We start from the raw sequence: 22,333 nt of genomic DNA on the forward strand, positions 1-22,333 counted from the left end.
CTCCAGCAAGTGGTGAGTTTCCTCAACGAAGGTTGGCCAGCGAGCGCCAAGCTGATTGCTGACTCTGACGTCAGAAAGTTCTTCGCTCGGCGCGATGGACTCCAAGTCGTCGACGACTGTGTGATGTTCGGCGATCGGATCGTCGTGCCCCTCAAGTTCCGCAAACGGATCATTCGCCAACTGCATCGTGGACACCCAGGGATGGACCGCATGAAGTCTCTGGCCCGCAGCTACGTTTACTGGCCGAACGTAGACGACGATGTGGTGCAGTTTGTTCGCCAGTGCAAACCGTGCGCTGCTGCAGCGAAATCCCCGACGAAGGCGACCCTCGAGTCGTGGCCTCTCCCGGACAGGCCGTGGCAACGTGTCCACATCGACTACGCTGGACCAGTCGATGGTTACTACTACTTCGTCATCGTGGAACGGTTACAGAACCCAGGTCATCCAGCTGGCGGCGCAGAACGGATCGTCGAGTCGCTGGCAAGCGGAATTCAAGAGTTCCAGTACGATCCGGATGCCGGAGTCTTCTTCGATGGCTGGTACGGGAGGTACGAGGACGTTTTCACCAAGGACGGCAAGGACCTCGACGACCCCGCTCGAGTGAGGTTGCTTCTACGGAAGCTCAGCACGCCCGTCCACGAAAAGTACTCCAACACGGTTCTTCCCAACCATCCCCGGGATTTCACGCTGGCGCAGACCGTTGTGAAGCTCAAGAAGCTCTTCGGCCGGCAGAAATCCGTTTTCCACGCCCGTTACCAGTGCTTGCAGTACGCCAAGAACGACGCGGATGATTTCACGACGTATGCTGCCACGGTGAACAAACACTGTGAAGCGTTCCAGCTCTCCAAGCTTTCCTCGGACCAGTTCAAAGCGCTCCGGTTCGTCTGTGGACTCCAATCGCCACGGGACGCGGACATACGAGTCCGACTGATCTCCAAGCTTGAAGCCGACGAAACCGCAGCTGTCGAAGCAGCCGCAGCAGGCGCTGCCGCCGGCGACGCTGGCGACGCTGGCGCAGTAGGCGTTGCTGTCCGAAGCAGGGTGACCCTGGAGAACCTCGTGGAAGAGTGCCACCGTGTGGCCAACTTGAAGCAGGACACGCTGATGGTGGAGAACAAGGATGCACGCAACGTCAACATTGTGTCTCGCAACCAGAAGAAGCCTGCCTCGCAGGGGAAACCAAAAACCCCGAAAACGCCCTGTTGGAAGTGCGGGGACAACCACTACGTTCGAGAGTGTCCGTTCGCTTCGCACACCTGTTCCAGATGCAAGCAACAAGGACACAAAGAGGGCTATTGCTCCAGCAACAAGCCCACCACCTCGAAGCAGACGAAGCCCAAGGAGAACGTGAGGTCGAAAGGTATCTTCACGGTCTGCAACATCGGAAGCAAGCGGAAGTTCGTTCCGGTAGAACTCAACGGCACAGCAGTCAAGCTCCAGCATGACTCGGCGTCCGACATCACCATCATTTCGCAAGAAACATGGACCAGCATCGGACAGCCAGCCGCTCGACCCACCGACGAATCTGCTGTCACGGCTTCCGGAAGCAGCCTCAACCTTCTCGCCGAGTTCCAGACCGAGATCACCATCGGAGGCGTCACCAAGCGTGGACGCGTCTTCATCTCGGACAGCGCCGAACTCAACGTCCTTGGCATCGAGACGATGGATCTTTTCGATCTGTGGTCTATTCCGATCAACAACTTGGTCAACGCCGTGCACCAACGCCCCGACCAAGTCATCGAGCAACTCAAGCAGCAGTTTCCGGAGGTGTTCCGAAGCACGCTGGGTAGATGCACCAAAGCGCAGGTGAAGCTGTACCTCAAGCCCGACGCACGTCCAACCTACTGCCCGAAGCGACCAGTGGCGTACGCTGCTCTTCCGAAGGTGGACGCAGAACTGCAGCGGCTCCAGGACAACGGTATCATCTCGCCAGTTCAATTCTCGGACTGGGCAGCTCCGATAGTCGTCGTGCGCAAGGCGGACAACGTCTCCGTCAGGATTTGCGGTGACTATTCGACGGGGCTGAACAACGCGCTGGAATCTGACCGACACCCGCTGCCTCACCCCGACGACCTCTTTGCGGAACTGGCTGGCGCACACTTCTTCACACATCTCGATTTGTCTGACGCCTACCTGCAGGTCGAAATCGAAGAGGAATCGCGCAAGCTGCTCACCGTGAACACGCATCGTGGCCTGTTCCAGTACAATCGACTGCCGCCTGGAGTCAAGCCGGCGCCTGGAGCTTTCCAGCGCATCACCAACAGCATGGTTGCCGGCATTCCTGGAGTCAAAACGTACCTGGACGACATCCTCATCGCTGGCCGCACCAGAGAGGATCACGATCGCAGTCTTCGCGCTGTTCTCGAGCGCGTGCGTGAGTATGGCTTTCACTTACGCATCGAAAAGTGCCGTTTCGCCCTGCCACAGATCAAGTTCCTCGGACACATCGTGGACAAAGACGGCATTCGGCCCGATCCATCCAAGACGGAGGCCATTGCCCAGATGCAGCCGCCGAAGGATGTCCAGCAGCTGAGGTCCTACCTCGGCGCAATCAACTACTATGGACGGTTCGTGAAGCAGATGAAGCAGCTCCGGGCTCCCCTGGACAACCTGCTCAAGAAGGACGCACCCTGGCGCTGGTCCGCAGAATGCCAGAAATCGTTCGAGCAGTTCAAGGCCATCCTGCTTTCCGATCTGCTGCTCACCCACTATGACCCGTCCAAGGAGATCGTTGTCGCAGCAGATGCATCGAAGTACGGCCTCGGCGCCGTCATCATGCACCGATTCCCGTCCGGTGAGGTGAAGGCCATCGCACACGCCTCTCGCTCACTGACGCCGGCGGAGATGAACTACGGACAAGTGGAGAAGGAAGCCCTGGCCCTGGTTTTCGCTGTCACGCGATTCCACAAGATGCTGTACGGACGCCACTTCCTCCTGCAAACCGATCATCAACCGCTGCTCAAGGTATTCGGCTCGAAGAAAGGCATTCCTGTCTACACGGCGAATCGTCTTCAACGCTGGGCCTTGACGTTCCTGCTGTACGACTTCGACATCCAGCACGTTTCGACGACGGCTTTCGGCTACGCTGATTTCCTCTCCCGGCTGATGTCATCCCAAAGCCGGCCAGACGAGGATTACGTGATTGCCGCCGTCTACGTCGAATCCGAAGCCAGAGCCATCCTCGACGACTCAATCAGCAACCTTCCAGTCACTCACAAGATGATCGTGGCTGAGACGCGAAAGGATCCAGTTCTCCAGCAAGTGGTGAGTTTCCTCAACGAAGGTTGGCCAGCGAGCGCCAAGCTGATTGCTGACTCTGACGTCAGAAAGTTCTTCGCTCGGCGCGATGGACTCCAAGTCATCGACGACTGTGTGATGTTCGGCGATCGGATCGTCGTGCCCCTCAAGTTCCGCAAACGGATCATTCGCCAACTGCATCGTGGACACTAGCCTGTCCCATTTTGAGGTCATGTCGAGTAATTTCAGGTGCTCACTTCTTAAATGATAGATTATGATGTTAGGAACAATGTTTTCTTAGACAAGAAAAAATAATAAAATACTTTCTCGCACCCCCTAGTCGATTTACTGAAAAAAGTCACTTTTTTGAACAAATTTTCTAAAATCGCTTGGAATCAATACAAAAACTGTTTCGATCAGGTGTGTATTACCTGCAAACGATAGGTTTTTGTCCATAGATTAAGATGCACTATCAATATTGGACCAAAATTTAAGTTTTTGGACTCTCCCAGGCGGATTTGTGTCGAAAAAATCGCATTTTTTCAAAACTTTTTTCAGAAATGTTAATTTAATTTAGGGTAGCCTATTTTTTCTAGTGAAACCAATACATGCAGCTTATAGGAAATTTCATGGCAAACATTTTTCCCTCTGAGAAAATTCAATTTCGACACTCCAGAGCCGAGATATTTGAGTTTTAGTGAGGAAAAAAGTGCCAATTTTCAAAATTTCTTAGAATTCAGAAGCAAGGCCTACTAATTACACGATGTAGCAAGCATATGTCTCAAAGGTCAGGGTATGCTTTTTTATAGTAATTTTGGCCGCTGAATCCGAATCTGAAATCAAATTTCGTTTAAACAGTGATGTTTTGGAGCTACACCCTTTTGGAATGTTATTTGCGTGTTTAAGAGGCAGTTTTTGTAAATATTGCTCGGTTTGTTCTACAGGTCGTATCGAGGTGTTCCGATTTGGATGAAACTTTCAGCGTTTGTTTGTCTATACATGAGATGAACTCATGCCAAATATGAGCCCTCTACGACAAAGGGAAGTGGGGTAAAACGGGCATTGAAGTTTGAGGTCCAAAAAATATAAAACATCTTAAAATTGCTCGCATTTTAGTAAAACTTCATCAATTCCAACTCTCTTAGATGCATTCGAAAGGTCTCTTCAAAATGAGCCATTGACATCGAGGATTGGTTTAACATTTTCTCATAGCTTTTGCAAATTACTGTTAAAAATGTTTTTTTTAAACCTCAATATCTTTTTGCAACAGCCAGCAACACCCAAACTCTTTTAGTTCAAAAGTTAGGGAATTTCATGGACTATAAGCCTACGGTAATAACTTTTTGGCCAATTGCAGTTTTTCTCAAAGTTTTTCGATTTTTCTATAACAAACATTTTACAACGTTAGTTATTGTCCTGTAGGCATCCATAGCGGCACTTTTTAGTCTCACTTTTGTCATATTCGAAATCCTCGGAAAATTCAAACTTCAATGCCCGTTTTACCCCCCTCCCCTTTGTCGTAGAGGGCTCATATTTGGCATGAGTTCATCTCATGTATAGACAAACAAACGCTGAAAGTTTCATCCAAATCGGAACACCTCGATACGACCTCTAGAACAAACCGAGCAATATTTACAAAAACTGCCTCTTAAACACGCAAATAACATTCCAAAAGGGTGTAGCTCCAAAACATCACTGTTTACACGAAATTTGATTTCAGATTCGGATTCAGCGGCCAAAATTACTATAAAAAGCATACCCTGACCTTTGAGACATATGCTTGCTACATCGTGTAATTAGTAGGCCTTGCTTCTGAATTCTAAGAAATTTTGAAAATTGGCACTTTTTTCCTCACTAAAACTCAAATATCTCGGCTCTGGAGTCTCGAAATTGAATTTTCTCAGAGGGAAAAATGTTTGCCATGAAATTTCCTATAAGCTGCATGTATTGGTTTCACTGGGAAAAATAGGCTACCCTGAATTAAATTAACATTTCTGAAAAAAGTTTCGATAAAATGCGATTTTTTCGACACAAATCCGCCTGGGAGAGTCCAAAAACTTAAATTTTGGTCCAATATTGATAGTTCATCTTAATCTATGGACAAAAACCTATCGTTTGCAGGTAATACACACCTGATCGAAACAGTTTTTGTATTGATTCCAAGCGATTTTAGAAAATTTGTTCAAAAAAGTGACTTTTTTCAGTAAATCGACTAGGGGGTGCGAGAAAGTATTTTATTATTTTTTCTTGTCTAAGAAAACATTGTTCCTAACATCATAATCTATCATTTAAGAAGTGAGCACCTGAAATTACTCGACATGACCTCAAAATGGGACAGGCTAGTGGACACCCAGGGATGGACCGCATGAAGTCTCTGGCCCGCAGCTACGTTTACTGGCCGAACGTAGACGACGATGTGGTGCAGTTTGTTCGCCAGTGCAAACCGTGCGCTGCTGCAGCGAAATCCCCGACGAAGGCGACCCTCGAGTCGTGGCCTCTCCCGGACAGGCCGTGGCAACGTGTCCACATCGACTACGCTGGACCAGTCGATGGTTACTACTACTTCGTCATCGTGGATGCCTACTCCAAGTGGCCCGAGATCTTCCGCACTCGTGCCATAACCGCAACTGCAACCCTGGACATGCTTCGTGAGACCTGTTCCCGTTACGGCAACCCGGACGTCCTGGTCTCAGACAACGGAACGCAGTTCACCAGCGGGCAGTTCGAGGAGTTTTGCCGTGCGAATGGTGTTACCCATCTCCGCACTGCGCCCTACCACCCGCAGTCAAACGGCCAAGCGGAGCGATTCGTTGACTCACTCAAACGTGGCCTCAAGAAGTTGAGTGAGGGGGAAGGCTCGCCCACACTGGAGCACTTGCAAACGTTCTTGTCGGTGTACCGTTCCACGCCCAACCGGAACACACCGAACATGACGTCTCCAGCTGAAGCATTCCTTGGACGACCCGTGCGCACCACACTGGACCTGCTGAAGAAGCCTGTTCCTGCCACGCCGGTCGCCGTCAACCACAAGCAGAACGAGCAGTTCAACCATCGGCATGGAGCCGTCAAGCGCGAGTTCAAGGACGATGACCTGGTCTACGCCGAGTACCACCAGCGCAACACCAAGTCCTGGATTCCCGGCCGTGTCGTCGAACGGAAAGGTTCCGTCAACTACATCGTGCAGCTGGACCTGGAAGGAAGACAAAGGATCGTGAGTTCGCACGTCAACCAGTTACGCCCTCGCTACGATGCTGATGTTCCTGACCAAGTCCAACAACGTCTACCGTGGGAGATCCTGATCGAAGAAGCTCGACCGTTGCTGCTAGCCGACCAGGAAGAACCTGAAGCTTCCATCGAGATCGACATCCCTGTTCCAGACAGTCCCGCACCTCCAGCCCTGCCTGGAACCGAAGATCCATTGGAAGGTGGATCTGGCACAAACCCCTTTGTGCTGCCTGAAGAAGATGCCGTACCCGCCGACAAGCCCGTAACGCCGCCGAAGCCGCCGACACCGATACTTCCTGTTGGTCCACGACGTCCCGTTCGACCGTCCAGGATTCCACGGTGGCTGAATTTGTACGACATCTCTTAAGGGGGAGATGTAGCAGGCCTTGACCTGCACAGCTGATGCAAGTCAGTTCAATCCCGACTACCAAGCAAGTCGGATGTAATAAACAGTTATTTCGCTACAACCTAACTGTCTTTTAGTAGCCTAGCAACGGCTCTAACAGGAACGAATCGCCACTGCAGACCAGGCCCTGCTCCTCAACCATCGCAAGTGTAACGGACAAGAAGCAAAAGCCCCGCCGCAAGTAGCACTTAGGAACGTGGTGCTGATGCAGGTTGACCCAGACCAAAGCCATGGACATCTTCCTCAACGTTGACCGGAGAAGCGGCCCGAATGAAGCACTACACCTCGCGGAAGATTTGATAAACAAACGGCCCTTTTCAGGGCCACCAAATATCTCACGAAAGAGTTGTTCCTTCAAAATTTCCCTCTAAGAATGTTCCCAAAAAATTTAAAAAAAGATCGAATAAAAATCATTTCACCACAGAGTTAGCATGAAACCACTGTTTCTGTGTGGTAGAATGTCATACGCGCTTGTGTGTGTGTGTGTGTGTGTGTGTGTGTGTGTGTGTGTGTGTGTGTGAGCACGGAGAGGGAAAAATCGCCTGCTGCAAAAATGCACAAGTCAGAATAACTTTTTCGAAAATTTGGAGCCGTCGCCGATTGCTGGCAACAGCCTTCAAAAAACACTGGCTCAGAAAAAGCCCCATCGAAACTACAGATTGTCAAGTCAAACAGATTGGCCGATCGATTTTGACAGATCCAAACGCGCTGGACACCAAACGCGTTGAGCAACGCGTTATGTTTCTTACGGTGGGAAAGGATGGGAAGTATTGTAATTTCAATATTTTTATTCATTATTTTTTTTATCAATATTTATTTATAAATTATTTTTTTATTACATGCTATTTTACGTTTTAGCACACCATTGTTTTAAAATTTAAATATTTTTTTTCATATTCAAGAATTATGAATTTTTGGAGCACGGGTCGGAAACAGATATCGAGACATTAAAAGTGAGAGTGCGTGCGTGCAACATGGAGTTAAACTTTTCGAAGTGCCATGGGAACCTTCACAGAAACTGCACAGAAAGTTTAACTCCATGTTGCACACACTCTCACTTTTAATTTCTCGATGGATTTTGTACGATTTTTTGGAAATTTTCAATTATTTTGTTAAAAGAATTACGGCAGTAATGAATATTTCAATACTTTTTATTGAAAAAAAAAACTCAGTTCTCATTTCTGTTGTATTTTTAATGATTCAATTTAAGTGATCAACATTTTTCAAGGTTTGATTGAACAGCAGATTACAGTTTTTATTAACTTCCATAAAATTATCGGTTCTAGGGTTTCAATCAAGTTCCGATGGTTATCAACGATAGTAGCGTCGGAGTGGGCGGTTCCTGGCTCGGCGAGACTGATGCGTAATCTGGTCGCACTGGTGACTCAGTTCCCGGAGGTCACTTCGTTCACAACATCGCCCGATACGGTCGGACTGAAATTCTCCAGTCATAGTTCCATCGAGGGGTAACCAAATGAGATGAGATGTCGAGCACATCCTCCGGCGTGGCAGAGTGGTTCAGCTCCAGTGGATGATAATGGCGTACGGCAAATGGATTAGCCGGTGGATCTTGGGTTTTGGAGGACCTCGACAACAGGGGTAACGGAGAATACGGTTCCCGGTGTGTTGCAGTTGTCTCCGGTAGTAAACCTCCTCGGTATTGGCAATCACTGGCAGTAGCGAACGTTTTACTCCCATCTGCTGAAAATGACGTACCGCAAAAGGTTTGCACTTTTCCCTCGAATCCATCCGATCGATTTCGGACTGACAGACGAGAATGGTTCGTAACCCGGTCGTTATGTCTTGGGTCGTTGCGTTGTAGCCAGTTTGGCTGGTTCATGCCGGGTACTCGAGGACACCTCGCTCTCAGCATTAACCGGCCGGATGAATTCCCTCCAAATAAATCCAACGTCGAGGTGCAGTCGAAGAGGACGAATCCATGCAATCTCCAAAAGTATCCTGTGAATTGTAAAAACATTATTATATGTGGCTGTATAGTCCAATTCAAGCAGATGTTAACAAAAAATGGATTCGCTGGCTAATCATAGGATTTGGAAGCCCTCGACGATAAAATGTAGGAAATTTCATTCTAAAGCAGACGAGTTTTACCTGAGCCCATTCAGCTGCTGGCTGTGCCAACTTGTAGATTGGAAATGCATTTTTGCGGTGTTTTACATTGCCACCGGTGTCGATATACAAGTCGTCTTGAACAAAATGGAGCTGAAAGTAGGTATTTGAGTGGTTATTGTTGATCATTTGTCCATATTTTATTAACTTACGCTGCAACTTCTCGGTTATCGCTGCACAGTTTCAATTTTCCTTCGTAAACTGAAAGAATCCCACCCTCGCAACAACGTTTTGCGAATCACTTTTGCAAAACTTACTGAAAAACTTCCTGCCGTTTTTTTCTCCAAGCCTTTTTGTTTACTTTTTTTCCAATAACGTTTAAGTCACGCAAAATTTGAGCACTTTGCAGTGTTGCCGAAAATTTGATATTTGTGGTGAGGCAAGGCATAGGTTGCCAGGCCGATTTAATTTGGATCGGCCAATCTGTTTGACTTGACAATCTGTAATCGAAACGACGTTGAACGCTTCAACTTTATCCTCAGCTCAAGCATCTCCGCCGTCAGGTATTCCCGGTTTGGTTGACTCGTCCGACCGGGAACTGCGGCCCAGCTCGAGACTACCGTGTCTGTTTCTCGCCTTCACCTTTCCTCATTTGCTGACGCGTCGTCCCTTCCTCGTTGAAAGTCGAGAGTGAAATGATTGCGAAAATGACAAATCGACCTATATTTATAGATTTTTGTTTTGGCATATCGCGGAACGATAAAATCTTGGTGGCGAATGCAGTAGGAAGGGCAAAATGAGGAAAAAATCTTGCGTGCTTGTGAAAAGAGGGGAAGTAATAGCGAAATAGAAGTATAAAAATGCGTTCTACCCTTTCCACTCCACTTAGTTGCCACCGAGATGCTGAACAAGTCGGGTCGGCTCATAATATCTGAGCCGCAGACGCTTGAAGCAGCAGCAGCAGGGAGAGAGAGCCCCAAATTCTCTCTTCCGGAGAAGTATTTCTTCTGAAAAATTACCTTTATTTTCTAGAGAGAGAGAGAGAGAGAATCGGAGAGCAGCACCGAAGAGGGCAAATTGTGTGCGAATGCCGTAGAACGACACACCATACATACACACTCCCGTTTCATGGTACACGCTGATTGGGTTCGATGCGTCGAGTTTCCCTTCCACGGATGTTCGATTGATGTATCTAAATTCGTCACCTGAAAAGGCCATCAAAGACTGCGACCAACTACAGATACACCCGGGGACGAGCAAAACCGCCAGCGGAGGCAACTTTTAGGCAGTGGAGTAAAATCGTTTAACCTAGTAGACTGTGTGAAAATTGTTGTAGCCCTGTTGTATGGGTTAGTACAACGAATCTACTACGAGCTCGTGTAATTGGTCACGGCCCCGGGATGCACAGCCGGGTCAGTCAGGAAGCTTCCCCCAATTCGTTCAAAGATTTTGTTTACGCCAGTGGTGGCCAAAACCTGGAGTGGCCGGTGCCCTCAAAGAAGGTTCCCCCGGGGCCTGGGGGGACATTTATAGAACCATACGAGTTGTGGCAATATGGGTATCAAAATTCATGGTTTTTGATACTGAACATGAAAATGGCCATTTCGACAGTGGTGGCCAAAACCTAGAGTGGCCGGTGCCCTCAAAGAAGGTTCCCCCGGGGCCCGGAGGGCCTTTTACAGAACCATACGAGTTGTGGCAATATGGGTATCAAAATTAATGGTTTTTGATACTGAACATGAAAATGGCCATTTCGGCAGTGGTGGCTAAAACCTGGAGTGGCCGGTGCCCTCAAAGAAGGTTCCCTCGGGGCCCGGAGGGCCTTTTACAGAACCATATGAGTTTTGGTAATATGGGTATCAAAATTCATGGTTTTTGATACTGAACATGATAATGGCCATTTCGGCAGTGGTGGCTAAAACCTGGAGTGGCCGGTGCCCTCAAAGAAGGTTCCCTCGGGGCCCGGAGGGCCTTTTACAGAACCATATGAGTTTTGGTAATATGGGTATCAAAATTCATGGTTTTTGATACTGAACATGAAAATGGCCATTTCGGCAGTGATGGCTAAAACCTGGAGTGGCTGGTGCCCTCAAAGAAGGTTCCCTCGGGGCCCGGAGGGCCTTTTACAGAACCATATGAGTTTTGGTAATATGGGTATCAAAATTCATGGTTTTTGATACTGAACATGATAATGGCCATTTCGGCAGTGGTGGCTAAAACCTGGAGTGGCCGGTGCCCTCAAAGCAGGTTCCTCTTGGGCCCAGGGTAACATTAACCGAAACATACGGGTTGTTGCAATATGCACCCAAAGGAAAAATATATCTCAAAATCTGCAACAGTGGATTTGCTGCAGAAAATGTCACATTTTATAACATTTTATGCAGCAAGCCCCTAGATCATTTTTGCCCGCTTGTAAACATTTCAGCGATCTGCAGTTCTCACCAACACATATAATGCTGGCCCGTCCCCGAGCAACACTCTAAAGAGAAGCATATGTTGGTGCTCTTTCACTTACTTTTCGTCAAGCGTCCATGGCGCGGTGGTAGCGTGTCGGATCAAAAACCAAGAAGTTGGTGGTTCAATCCTCGATCTGTTAAGGGTTTTTTTTTTGTAAAATACAAACAAAATGCCTTCGGTAATGTCGATAATTGTCGGTAACGGGCAAAAATGTCATACCCCTATATCGCAAAAAATGCATGAGGACAGATTTCATGCAGATTCTGATATACTTTCATGCCGCCATGTATCACAATCATGCGACCGCCGGTTGGGTGTGGGTATCAAAATTCATTGTTTTGATATTGAACCTGCAAATGGCCATTTCGACAGTAGTGGCTACAACCTGGAGTTGCCGGTGCCCTCATGGAAAGTTCACATTGGGGGAACATTTAGGACAATTTTGCCGACAAATCTATGAAACAAAATACAATAATCTTATCCCAGATTTCACTAGCAATCCAAAAACTCATTCAAAATGTTTGGTCCTATGTCTTTCGGTTATGTCTCTGACATACCATCTTGAACTTTTTGGCAATATGAGTAATAAATCGCTGGGGGTAATAAATCGATAATTGCGAAATTATTGAAATTGAGAATAACTCTTTCGTAATCAATTTGAGCCCTAAAAAGGGCTTTTTAATGCTTGCTGTTGAAATTTACTTGGCTGTCGCCGATGGCTGGCAAGAGCCTTGCCAAAACATTTCCCCATCGCGAACAACATTGAACCCTTGCAGGTTCGGTCTGCCCCTTCGCCACGATGCTTCTCCGCCTTCAGCTATCTTTGTTGCCGCTGTGTCGTCCCTTCCTCGTAGACTGTCGAGAGTGATTTGAGTACGCAAATGAAATAGATTTTCGTTTTGGGATTTCGTGGAACGAAGAAATCTAGGTGGCGAATGCCGTAGGAAGGCAGAGAGAACGCCGTAGAAACGTCAAAACGAAAAAAAAGTCTTGTAATGTGTGGGAATAAATCGTTTAATGTGATTCAAATTTGTTGTGACGCAAAGAAAATCTTTAACACATGGTTCAGACTAGCTCTTTGTAATGAATTGGAGTCCTGATAACCCAAGTAACATTTTAAGCTTTATCAAAGCTGGCACAACCGCTATAAAACCTATCAGCCAAAACCAACATTAAAACCCCTTAGTCGTAACAAACTCCCCAGAACCTTGATAAACCCCACTTAAAACCCAAAAGGACCTCCGCAAAAGGTTGTTACGGCCTATTTATAAAACCTACATAGGAGTTCAAGGCTTTACAACTGAATCCTAACAACATCCTCAAAGCCTTGATAAAACCTTTGTTAAAACCTAGTCAGGAGTTATGGAAAAATGACATTTCATACGTCTTCAAACGTCTTATGCCAAATAGGTTTTATTTTGGCAAAAATAAGTCTTCGTCTTGCCAAATGAAATTATGGAGATGGTTGTCAAAAATGGCGATGATAAATAATAGATATTAGAGGTAATCCAAATAATTTGAAAGCTTATTTCTCGCAATTGGTGGCTCAAATTCAGCTGCGGTTGAAATTTTATTGATAAATGTAGGGGAGATAGAGCCAAAAAATTCAACTCGCTTCATCAAAAATCAATATTTTGTAATCATACTGTTTAATGTTAAAAAATATTTTATTGCAATTCTTTGAAAAAAATGTTCAAAATATTTTTAAACATCTATCGCTATATTAATCATACCAAAAATTCAGCATAAATGTGTGTTTTCATGAAATTTAAATCAAATTTTTCAGTTTTTCATTTTTTTCAATCAAGATGGCGGTCAATCATATTCAATCAGAGCACGCGTTTAGCGCCATATTTATGCACTGCTATTTGGCCGCGATAAATGCTCTTTTAGGAGCTTATGGGTTTAAGTGAGCTTTTTACATGCCTAATGGCACTTGACAGCTACAACACCCTAGGTTTTAACAAAGCATGCGATAAAACCGTTTGGCATGGCATTGCCATCTGGTTTTCAAGCCTCTATTAAAACTTTCATAAAACCTTATTGAAAGCCAGTCGGCTTTTATTTCCACCCGGTTTTATGTCCGAGGCATAAAACCCTGTTAGAACCTATTAATTAGCTCTTGCTTGTTGGTTGCGGTGAATGCCCAAATAAAACTATTAAGCAATCAAGATGCTACAATAAAACCTCAATAAAACTTGGTGGTGGCTAGTTGGTTTAAAAATGTTACTTGGGAATGGCTTTCAATTATTTCAAAATATTTCTAAAAAATTGTTCAATGCCAAAAGTTTAATTGATGAAATGATTTCAATCAACTGGCACGAAAATCTTGACATTACGATTAGCTGTGAAGCGTTTCAAAACTTTAGACGTTATCCAACGTCAAAATACCATAAGATCTTAGAGCAGAAATACCATAAGATCTTAGAGCAGAAATAAATAGATCTTAAGAAATAACCATTTCGTGATTGATTTTGTGGCCAAGAAACGCAATTAATAAAACTATAAAAAAAATCATTAACTTTTGTGTCCGAAGTTCTTCGTCATGATGGTTATGCCTGTAGCATTACCACTGCACCTTTTTTACATACTGTACATCATTTGGTTTGTTTATGCGATTGCCATACTTTGCAAAATGGATGCGTGCACGTTTCTGCCGAATGTTTCTATGCAGTAGAGCGAGTAATTAAATTTTTTTGTTTTTTTTTCTAGTTTTTTTAGGTTTTAAATGTATTTTATTTTTGTCATTAGTCATTTTATTTTTTATACAATTTTGTTGTTAATTTTTTTTGATTTATTTTGCCTTCCTCACTGAGGTAAGGCTATAATCCTGCTCTAAAAATGAACTTTTTATTAAAAGCTCGAAGACCCACCTTCATATATACATATCGACTCAGAATCGAAAACTGAACAAATGTCTGTGTGTGTGTATGTGTGTGTGTGTGTATGTGTGTGTGTGTGTATGTATGTATGTGTTCAAAAATCTTGCCAAGTTTTCTCAGCACTGGCTGAACCGATTTTGATCGAACCAGTTGCATTCGACTTGGTTTAGGGTCCCATACATCGCTATTGAATTGTTTGAAGTTTCGATAAGTAGTTCAAAAGTTATGTATAAAAATGTGTTTTCACATAAATCCGGATCTCAATTATATGCATGTAAACGATGTCCGGATCCATCATCCGACCCATAGTTGGTTAGGTTATCAAGAGACCTTTCCAACGAGTCCACAATATCGAAGATCTGGCAACCCTGTCTCGAGTTATGACCACTTAAGTTATATTTATGTACTTTTTTGAAGCCGGGTCTAACTTAAATGCATGTACACGATGTCCGGATCCATCATCCGACCCATCGTTATTTAGATAATCAAGATACCTTTCCAAAGAGTCCACAACATCGAAGATCTGGCAACCCTGTCTCGAGTTATGACCACTTAAGTGATATTTATGTACTTTTTTGAAGCCGGGTCTCACTTAAATGTATGTAAACGATGTCCAGATCCATCATCCGACCCATCATTGGTTAGATAATCAAGAGACCTTTCCAACGAGTCCTCAACATTGAATATCTGGCAACCCTGTCTCGAGTTATGACCACTTTAGTGATATTTATGTACTTTTTTGAAGCCGGATCTCACTTAAATGTATGTGAACGATGTCCGGAACCATCATCCAACCCATCGTTGGTTAGGTAATCAAGAGACCTTTCAAACGAGTCCACATAATAGAAAATCTGGCAACCCTGTCTCGAGTTATGACAACTTAAGTTATATCTGTGTACTTATTTTTCTGGACCTAAAAAAATAGCTGAAAAATGTGTCCAAACCACTCATATTACCCATTGTTGGTAAAAAGTGAGGAAGGCATCAACCACACAGGTGGATTAAGTTAGTTTTTTTTGTTCATTTAAATCTGGGAGGGAGAAGCGAAGAGGACTTCTTATTCTTATTCATTTTCTTGTTGTTGTTTTTGTTTTTTGTGCAAGATAATTTCTCTTCCCATATAAATTCCCAGTCAGTCGTCATCTGCCTTTCTTGACAATTCAAATTTTCTTGCAGCACATTTCAAAACAGTGCTCAAGATCGTGCATGACTCATGTGATGCAACTTTCTCTGCCAATTTTTTTTATTCATAACATATTTTTTTAGGTCCTCTTCCGTGCTGAGACCAGGTTAGGACCGGGAATCATGAAAGTTACATAAAAAATAATGATAATTTTTTTTCAAACAAATGACAGCAACATGAAACCGATTTGAGTGGGTCTTGCTGAGTTTCAACTGGATGCTGAACTCGTTGAAGATCCTCCTCAGCTCAGCCGAACTGTAGAGTACCGCCTTGCCTTGTCCCTTCGTGACTCCACAGGCGTGGGGGAGGGAGTTAGTATTTTCTTTGCTGCTTCCTGCTTGTCGAGAGCGATCCTTCTGTTTTTAATCCAGAACCGCGCCCGACAGCGGAGGAACTGCCGAACTTTGTTTTCCATCTTTTCAATTCTGGTTGCAATAAAATGCAAAACCCGAGCTGTGGAGGAAGTTAAGTGAATTCGCTGTGACGTGATCATTCTTCCGAGATGCCGGTTTTGCAGAGTGATTTTTTTTTTTGAAAAACGGTGGCTTACGAAAACGGTTCCGCTTCCTATCTGTTGTGATTTTCGCTTCATTTCGTAATATAAACATAAAGAAAACAGTAGCTTTCTAATCTTAAAATCACTTTGTTTATTTCTCGACCGCTGCCACTCGCGACCCGCTCAGTCTGCCTGATACTCTGCACTCTTACATCGAGTTATCCCTATTTCTAGTTATTATTACTTAGACGTTAGATCTCTACATTCCTCCTTTTCTATCAAATAAAGTTTTACTGACAATGCAAACCAGTTATTTACAAGTTTGTTATTTATAAACTATTTTAGATGAAGAAACCTAGGGGAACAGCATCTAATTCCAGCGTGCCTCTAATGTTGGCAGGTCAGAACTTTGACATTCAATTAAAGCTAATTAAAAGCGTTTTCAACTGAAATCGAGTGATAAATAGCTCAATAAGAAGTGAGCAAGCAAGTTTCTTTCAAAAGTTTTGCAAAATTAGTTATTTAAATAGTGAAAATCAGCAAATTGGATGGAGTTAGGAGCGAGAGCTTGACCTGCCAAACATACGAGAATTTCCCCTAATAACATCAAGTCTTACTATGAACATTAGAGCAGGCATACGAGTGACTTTGATCTGATTTGACAGGAAAAGCGCAAGGCAGAAAAACCTGTGTCTTTTCAAATTAATTACAATGAGATAATGTGAATCAACAAACATGAATTTATAAAACTCCTAGATTGATCAGTTCATCTTCTCGTTCTCAGTTGGTAAACGTTCCCGTTCCAACATGTGGTAAACTCTCGTCGTGGAAAATGGTACCTTGAATAGAATTGCATTTAAGTATACAAATTTCAAATAATTAATAAATCCTCATTTTACTTCCCTTTTGTTTTAGCTGAGGAGTTGGACATTCATTTGTATTCCATAATTTAAGACAGCTTCAGTGAAGTCGCTGGTCGATGATTTTACTCGCAGTCCATGGGCATTTGTTCGGATCCTGAAGATGTTCAAGATGTGCTCTACATTCAAGAATTAGGACGCCAGTACTTATTATCTCTTCTCATCCCCTCCTTTTTTCTATGAACAAAAAAAAAAGTATAAGAAAATTACCGATTTGAAGAATTAAACCAACAGTTTTGGAATTTACAAGCTACACTACAAATTAAACATAGACCGTTTTTTCTTGCTACAGCCCTAACTCTCAGTACCTACAAAGTCAGAAAGAATTCTTACGAGAGAAACTAGGTAGAGATAGAGAGAGCGCAGCGAAAAGTTTACCTTTCGAATGGTCAACGTTTCTAAAAGTTACATTTGATTTATCCGTTCTCTTTTATTGATTCAGTTACTGAAATCTTCCACTTCTTGCCTTCAGTACATCCCTTAAATTTTATTGTACTAGCATACCACTTATAACTGTATATTTAACCTGGATTATTAACTCCACATATTCTTAAAGAACTCAATTTTGACAAAGAACTTTGTCCTAAGGGCTCTATTCTGGTGAGGTGTCAATCCAGAAAAACGAAAAATGTCGCGCGTTACGAAAATGTTGCATGCTTGGTACTGCGGAAGGGGTCAGCAACGAATGAAGTGTGGCAACAATGGTGCAACATTCTCGCGTGACAGTTCCAAGCAAGCAGGAGACGAGGCAAAAATTGCACCATGTTGCCACATTTCATGCGGACTATATAAGCTAACAGATAGCCTCTGAACAGTTAGTTTTGACCGAAAATCCGTCAGAGACGGATCGACGGTGGTAATTTTATTGCTCACACACACATACACACATTGAAAGACACAGGTTGTGCACCACCTTGGGAGGAATTCGGTTCTAAAGAACATTGTAAGAACGGTCACTCGGAAACCAGAATGATTCAAGGCAATGGGGTTGGGACCAAACTGGTAGGATATTGGCCACACCCGGAGTGGCCATGGCCCTGAGGGAAGGTTCTACCGGGGGGACATTTATCGAACCATACGACTTTGGGCAATATGGGTATCAAAATTCATGGTTTTTGATACTGGTGATGAAAATGGCCATTTTGACAGGATTGGCCACACCCGGAGTGGCCATGGCCCTGAGGGAAGGTTCTACCGGGGGGACATTTATCGAACCATACGTTTTGGGACAATATGGGTGTTAAAATTCATGGTTTTTGATACTGGTGATGAAAATGGCTATTTTGACAGGATTGGCCACACCCGGAGTGGCCATGGCCCTGAAGGAAGGTTCTACCGGGGGAACGTTTATCGAACCATACGACTTGGGGCAATATGGGTATCAAAATTCATGGTTTTTGATACTGGTGATGAAAATGGCCATTTTGACAGGATTGGTCACACCCGGAGTGGCCATGGCCCTGAGGGAAGGTTCTACCGGGGGGACGTTTATCGAACCATACGACTTTGGGCAATATGGGTATCAAAATTCATGGTTTTTGATACTGGTGATGAAAATGGCCATTTTGACAGGATTGGCCACACCCGGAGTGGCCTGGCCCTGAGGGAAGAATCTACCGGGGGGACATTTATCGAACCATACGACTTGGGGCAATATTGGTATCAAAATTCATGGTTTTTGATACTGGTGATGAAAATGGCCATTTTGACAGGATTGGCCACACCCGGAGTGGCCATGGCCCTGAGGGAAGGTTCTACCGGGGGGACATTTATCGAACCATACGACTTAAGTCAATATGGGTATCAAAATTCATGGTTTTTGATACTGGTGATGAAAATGGCCATTTTGACAGGATTGGCCACACCCGGAGTGGCCATGGCCCTGAGGGAAGGTTCTACCGGAGGGACATTTATCGAACCATACGACTTGGGGCAATATGGGTATCAAAATTCATGGTTTTTGATACTGGTGATGAAAATGGTTATTTTGACAGGATTGGCCACACCCGGAGTGGCCATGGCCTGAGGGAAGGTTCTACCGGGGGGACATTTGAATCATACGACTTGGGGCAATATGGGTATCAAAATTCATGGTTTTTGATACTGGTGATGAAAATGGCCATTTTGACAGGATTGGCCACACCCGGACTGGCCATGGCCCTGAGGGAAGGTTCTACCGGGGGGGACATTTATCGAACCATACGACTTGGGGCAATATGGGTATCAAAATTCATGGTTTTTGGTACCGTCCCAAGTCGTATGGTTCGATAAATGTCCCCGGTAGAACCTTCCCCAGGGCCATGGCCACTTCGGTTGAGGCCAACCCTGCCAAAATGTCCATTTTCATTACCAGTATCAAAAACCATGAATTTTGATACCCATATTGCTCCAATTTATATGGTTCGATAAATATCCCCCCGGTAAAACCTTCCCTCAGGGCATTTGAATCAATTGATTACTCCTTTATTTGACCTCCTAGCCAAATGGTGTCTTCGGAAGAGTTGTTGAACTTGATAAGGGCTATCTTTTAAAGTTATTGACATACAGGGTGACGACCTTCCAGGGTGTCAACCAAAAACTAACTCTGTTGGATGACGTTGTAGGGCTTTGGTGTATTGCGCAAAGTTGTAGAGGAGAAAATTTCATGAAAGTTTGTCAAAGGCGCCAAATTTGTAGCTCTTAATCTACTACGTCATTTTTGCAAAAATGGTAAAAAAGCACTTTTTTGTGATAACTTCAAATGTTAGCATTTTAGCGGCCTACTATGTTCTGAAGAGTTGTTTATGACATAAAATTACACATCTTTGCCCAAGACAGCAAAATGTTGTGAGCCTTTATTGAGGAGTTATAACCATTTTTAAGTGATTTTGAGCATATTTTTAAGTTGCAATGTTTTCGAAATGGCGAATTTTGGCGCAAAACCGAACAATGCACATGAAAGTACACACTTTCAACTACATTTTCTGAAAATATCTCCGTGTCTATCGGTGTCGATTTAGAGATACAGTGGACTCTCTCGTTGTCGATCTTCTCGATATCAATATTACTCCAGCTGTCAATAAATTTTTCAGTCCCTTCAAATAGATTGCTTTGATTTTTTGTTCTACAATTTCATAACTCCTGCTCTCGACGGTCCCTTCAATATCGACAACGAGAGAGTCCACTGTATCTCAATTTGAATTTGACGGTATTTGGATCAATTTATTTATAATTTTTAAGCGGAATCTTATTGAAACGTGGTAATAATCGGTAAATTGAAAGGGTAAATTGATCGATTTTAATATTGCTTATTGCGAGATAAAATCACGTTTCTCCTTCGCTGTGAGTGACAGGAGATTGTTGCCACCTTATTACCGCAGTGTAAAAATCAGCAAGTTGAACTGAAATTATGGTTGATTTGGCTGTCAACTTGGTTTGTTTTCAATATTTTCCAAAAAGTCAGCTCAAAACTCCAGGCAACCTTTGACAACAGCCAAAAATTTGTTCTGCGGTTGTCTTGCGGCTGTCATGCGACCATTATCTTACGGTCGTATCACCGCACGTGAACTCTAATTATTGACGTCCGCAGTAAAACATTGTTCATGCTTAAAATTATGATACACATTTTAAAATTATGAATAAATACATGTTTTTCCCAAAAATAATGTAAGTGAAAATTTTAAATAATTGTTCTTATTTAAAATTAAGTATTTCCTTTTATATGTGGTCACTCTGGAAAGGTTGTCGTATTTTTTCATAGACAATGTAATTTCCATAAAAACCCTTCAATTTACCGATTTTCACCATGTATTCATTATGATTTCGAATAACATTTATAAATAAATTGATTAAAAATCGGCAAATTCAAATTGAGATATCTAAAAATATATACACGGAGATATTTTCAGGAAATGTAGTTGAAAGTGTGTACTTTCAGGTGCATTGTTCGGTTTTGCGCCAAAATGCGCCATTTTGAATACATTGCAACTTGAAAATAGGCTCAAAATCACTTAAAAATGGTTATAACTCCTCAATTAAGGCTCAAAACATTTTGCTGTTTTCGGCAAAGATATGTAATTTTATGTCATAAACATCTCTTCAGAACATAGTAGGCCGCTAAAACGCTAACATTTTAAGTTATCACAAAAAAGTGCTTTTTGGACCATTTTTGCAAAACTGGCGTATATCTCGAGTAGATTAAGAGCTACAAATTTGGCACCTTCGGCCAACCTTCATGAATTTTTCTCCTCTACAACTTTGCCCTACAACGTCATCCAACAAAGTTAATTATGGTAGACACCCTGGAAGGTCGTCACCCTGTATGTCAATAACTTCAAAAGATAGCCCTTATCAAGTACAACAACTCTTCCGAAGACACCATTTTGCTAGGACGTCAAATAAAAGAGTTATCAATTTATTCCTCTTAATTTTGCCATTCCGAACACTGTGCAATGGCCACTCCGGGTGTGGCCAATCCTGTCAAAATGGCCATTTTCATTACCAGTATCAAAAACCATGAATTTTGATACCCATATTGCCCCAAGTCGTATGGTTCGATAAATGCCCCCCCGGTAGAACCTTCCCTCAGGGCCATGGCCACTCCGGGTGTGGCCAATCCTGTCAAAATGGCCATTTTCATCACCAGTATCAAAAACCATGAATTTTGATACCCATATTGCCCCAAGTCGTATGATTCGATAAATGTCCCCCCGGTAGAACCTTCCCTCAGGGCCATGGCCACTCCGGGTGTGGCCAATCCTGTCAAAATGGCCATTTTCATCACCAGTATCAAAAACCATAAATGTTGATACCTATATTGCCCCAAGTCGTATGGTTCGATAAATGTCCCCCCGGTAGAACCTTCCCTCAGGGCCATGGCCACTCCGGGTGTGGCCAATATCCTACCAGTTTGGTCCCAACCCCATTGCCTTGAATCATTCTGGTTTCCGAGTGACCGTTCTTACAATGTTCTTTAGAACCGAATTCCTCCCAAGGTGGTGCACAACCTGTGTCTTTCAATGTGTGTATGTGTGTGTGAGCAATAAAATTACCACCGTCGATCCGTCTCTGACGGATTTTCGGTCAAAACTAACTGTTCAGAGGCTATCTGTTAGCTTATATAGTCCGCATGAAATGTGGCAACATGGTGCAATTTTTGCCTCGTCTCCTGCTTGCTTGGAACTGTCACGCGAGAATGTTGCACCATTGTTGCCACATTTCATGCGGACTATATAAGCTAACAGATAGCCTCTGAATAGTTAGTTTTGACCGAAAATCCGTCAGAGACGGATCGACGGTGGTAATTTTATTGCTCACACACACATACACACATTGAAAGACACAGGTTGTGCACCACCTTGGGAGGAATTCTGTTCTAAAAACATTGTAAGAACGGTCACTCGGAAACCAGAATGATTCAAGGCAATGGGGTTGGGACCAAACTGGTAGGATATTGGCCACACCCGGAGTGGCCATGGCCCT

The 22,333-nt window shown here is 44.0% G+C and overlaps 1 protein-coding gene and 1 long non-coding RNA gene across 2 annotated transcripts; one reads left to right on the plus strand and one right to left on the minus strand.

Annotated features, from left to right (window-relative positions):
• Nucleotides 1–1,451: 1,451 nt before the first annotated feature.
• Nucleotides 1,452–6,959, plus strand: LOC120413100 (uncharacterized protein K02A2.6-like). The gene is made up of 2 exons (XM_052706949.1): nt 1,452–3,372; nt 5,576–6,959. The coding sequence occupies exons 1-2, from the start codon at nt 1,663–1,665 to the stop codon at nt 6,827–6,829; spliced, it is 2,964 nt and encodes a 987-aa protein (XP_052562909.1). The 5' UTR covers nt 1,452–1,662; the 3' UTR covers nt 6,830–6,959.
• A 1,081-nt stretch (nt 6,960–8,040) lies between these two features.
• Nucleotides 8,041–9,443, minus strand: LOC120413104 (uncharacterized). The gene is made up of 3 exons (XR_005604908.2): nt 9,148–9,443; nt 8,978–9,088; nt 8,041–8,827 (listed from the first exon to the last, which is right to left on the minus strand). It is a non-coding gene; the product is annotated as an uncharacterized LOC120413104 (long non-coding RNA).
• Nucleotides 9,444–22,333: the final 12,890 nt, after the last annotated feature.

Source organism: Culex pipiens, chromosome 2 (assembly GCF_016801865.2).
Source record: "Culex pipiens pallens isolate TS chromosome 2, TS_CPP_V2, whole genome shotgun sequence".
NCBI classification, from domain to species: Eukaryota; Metazoa; Arthropoda; class Insecta; order Diptera; family Culicidae; genus Culex; species Culex pipiens.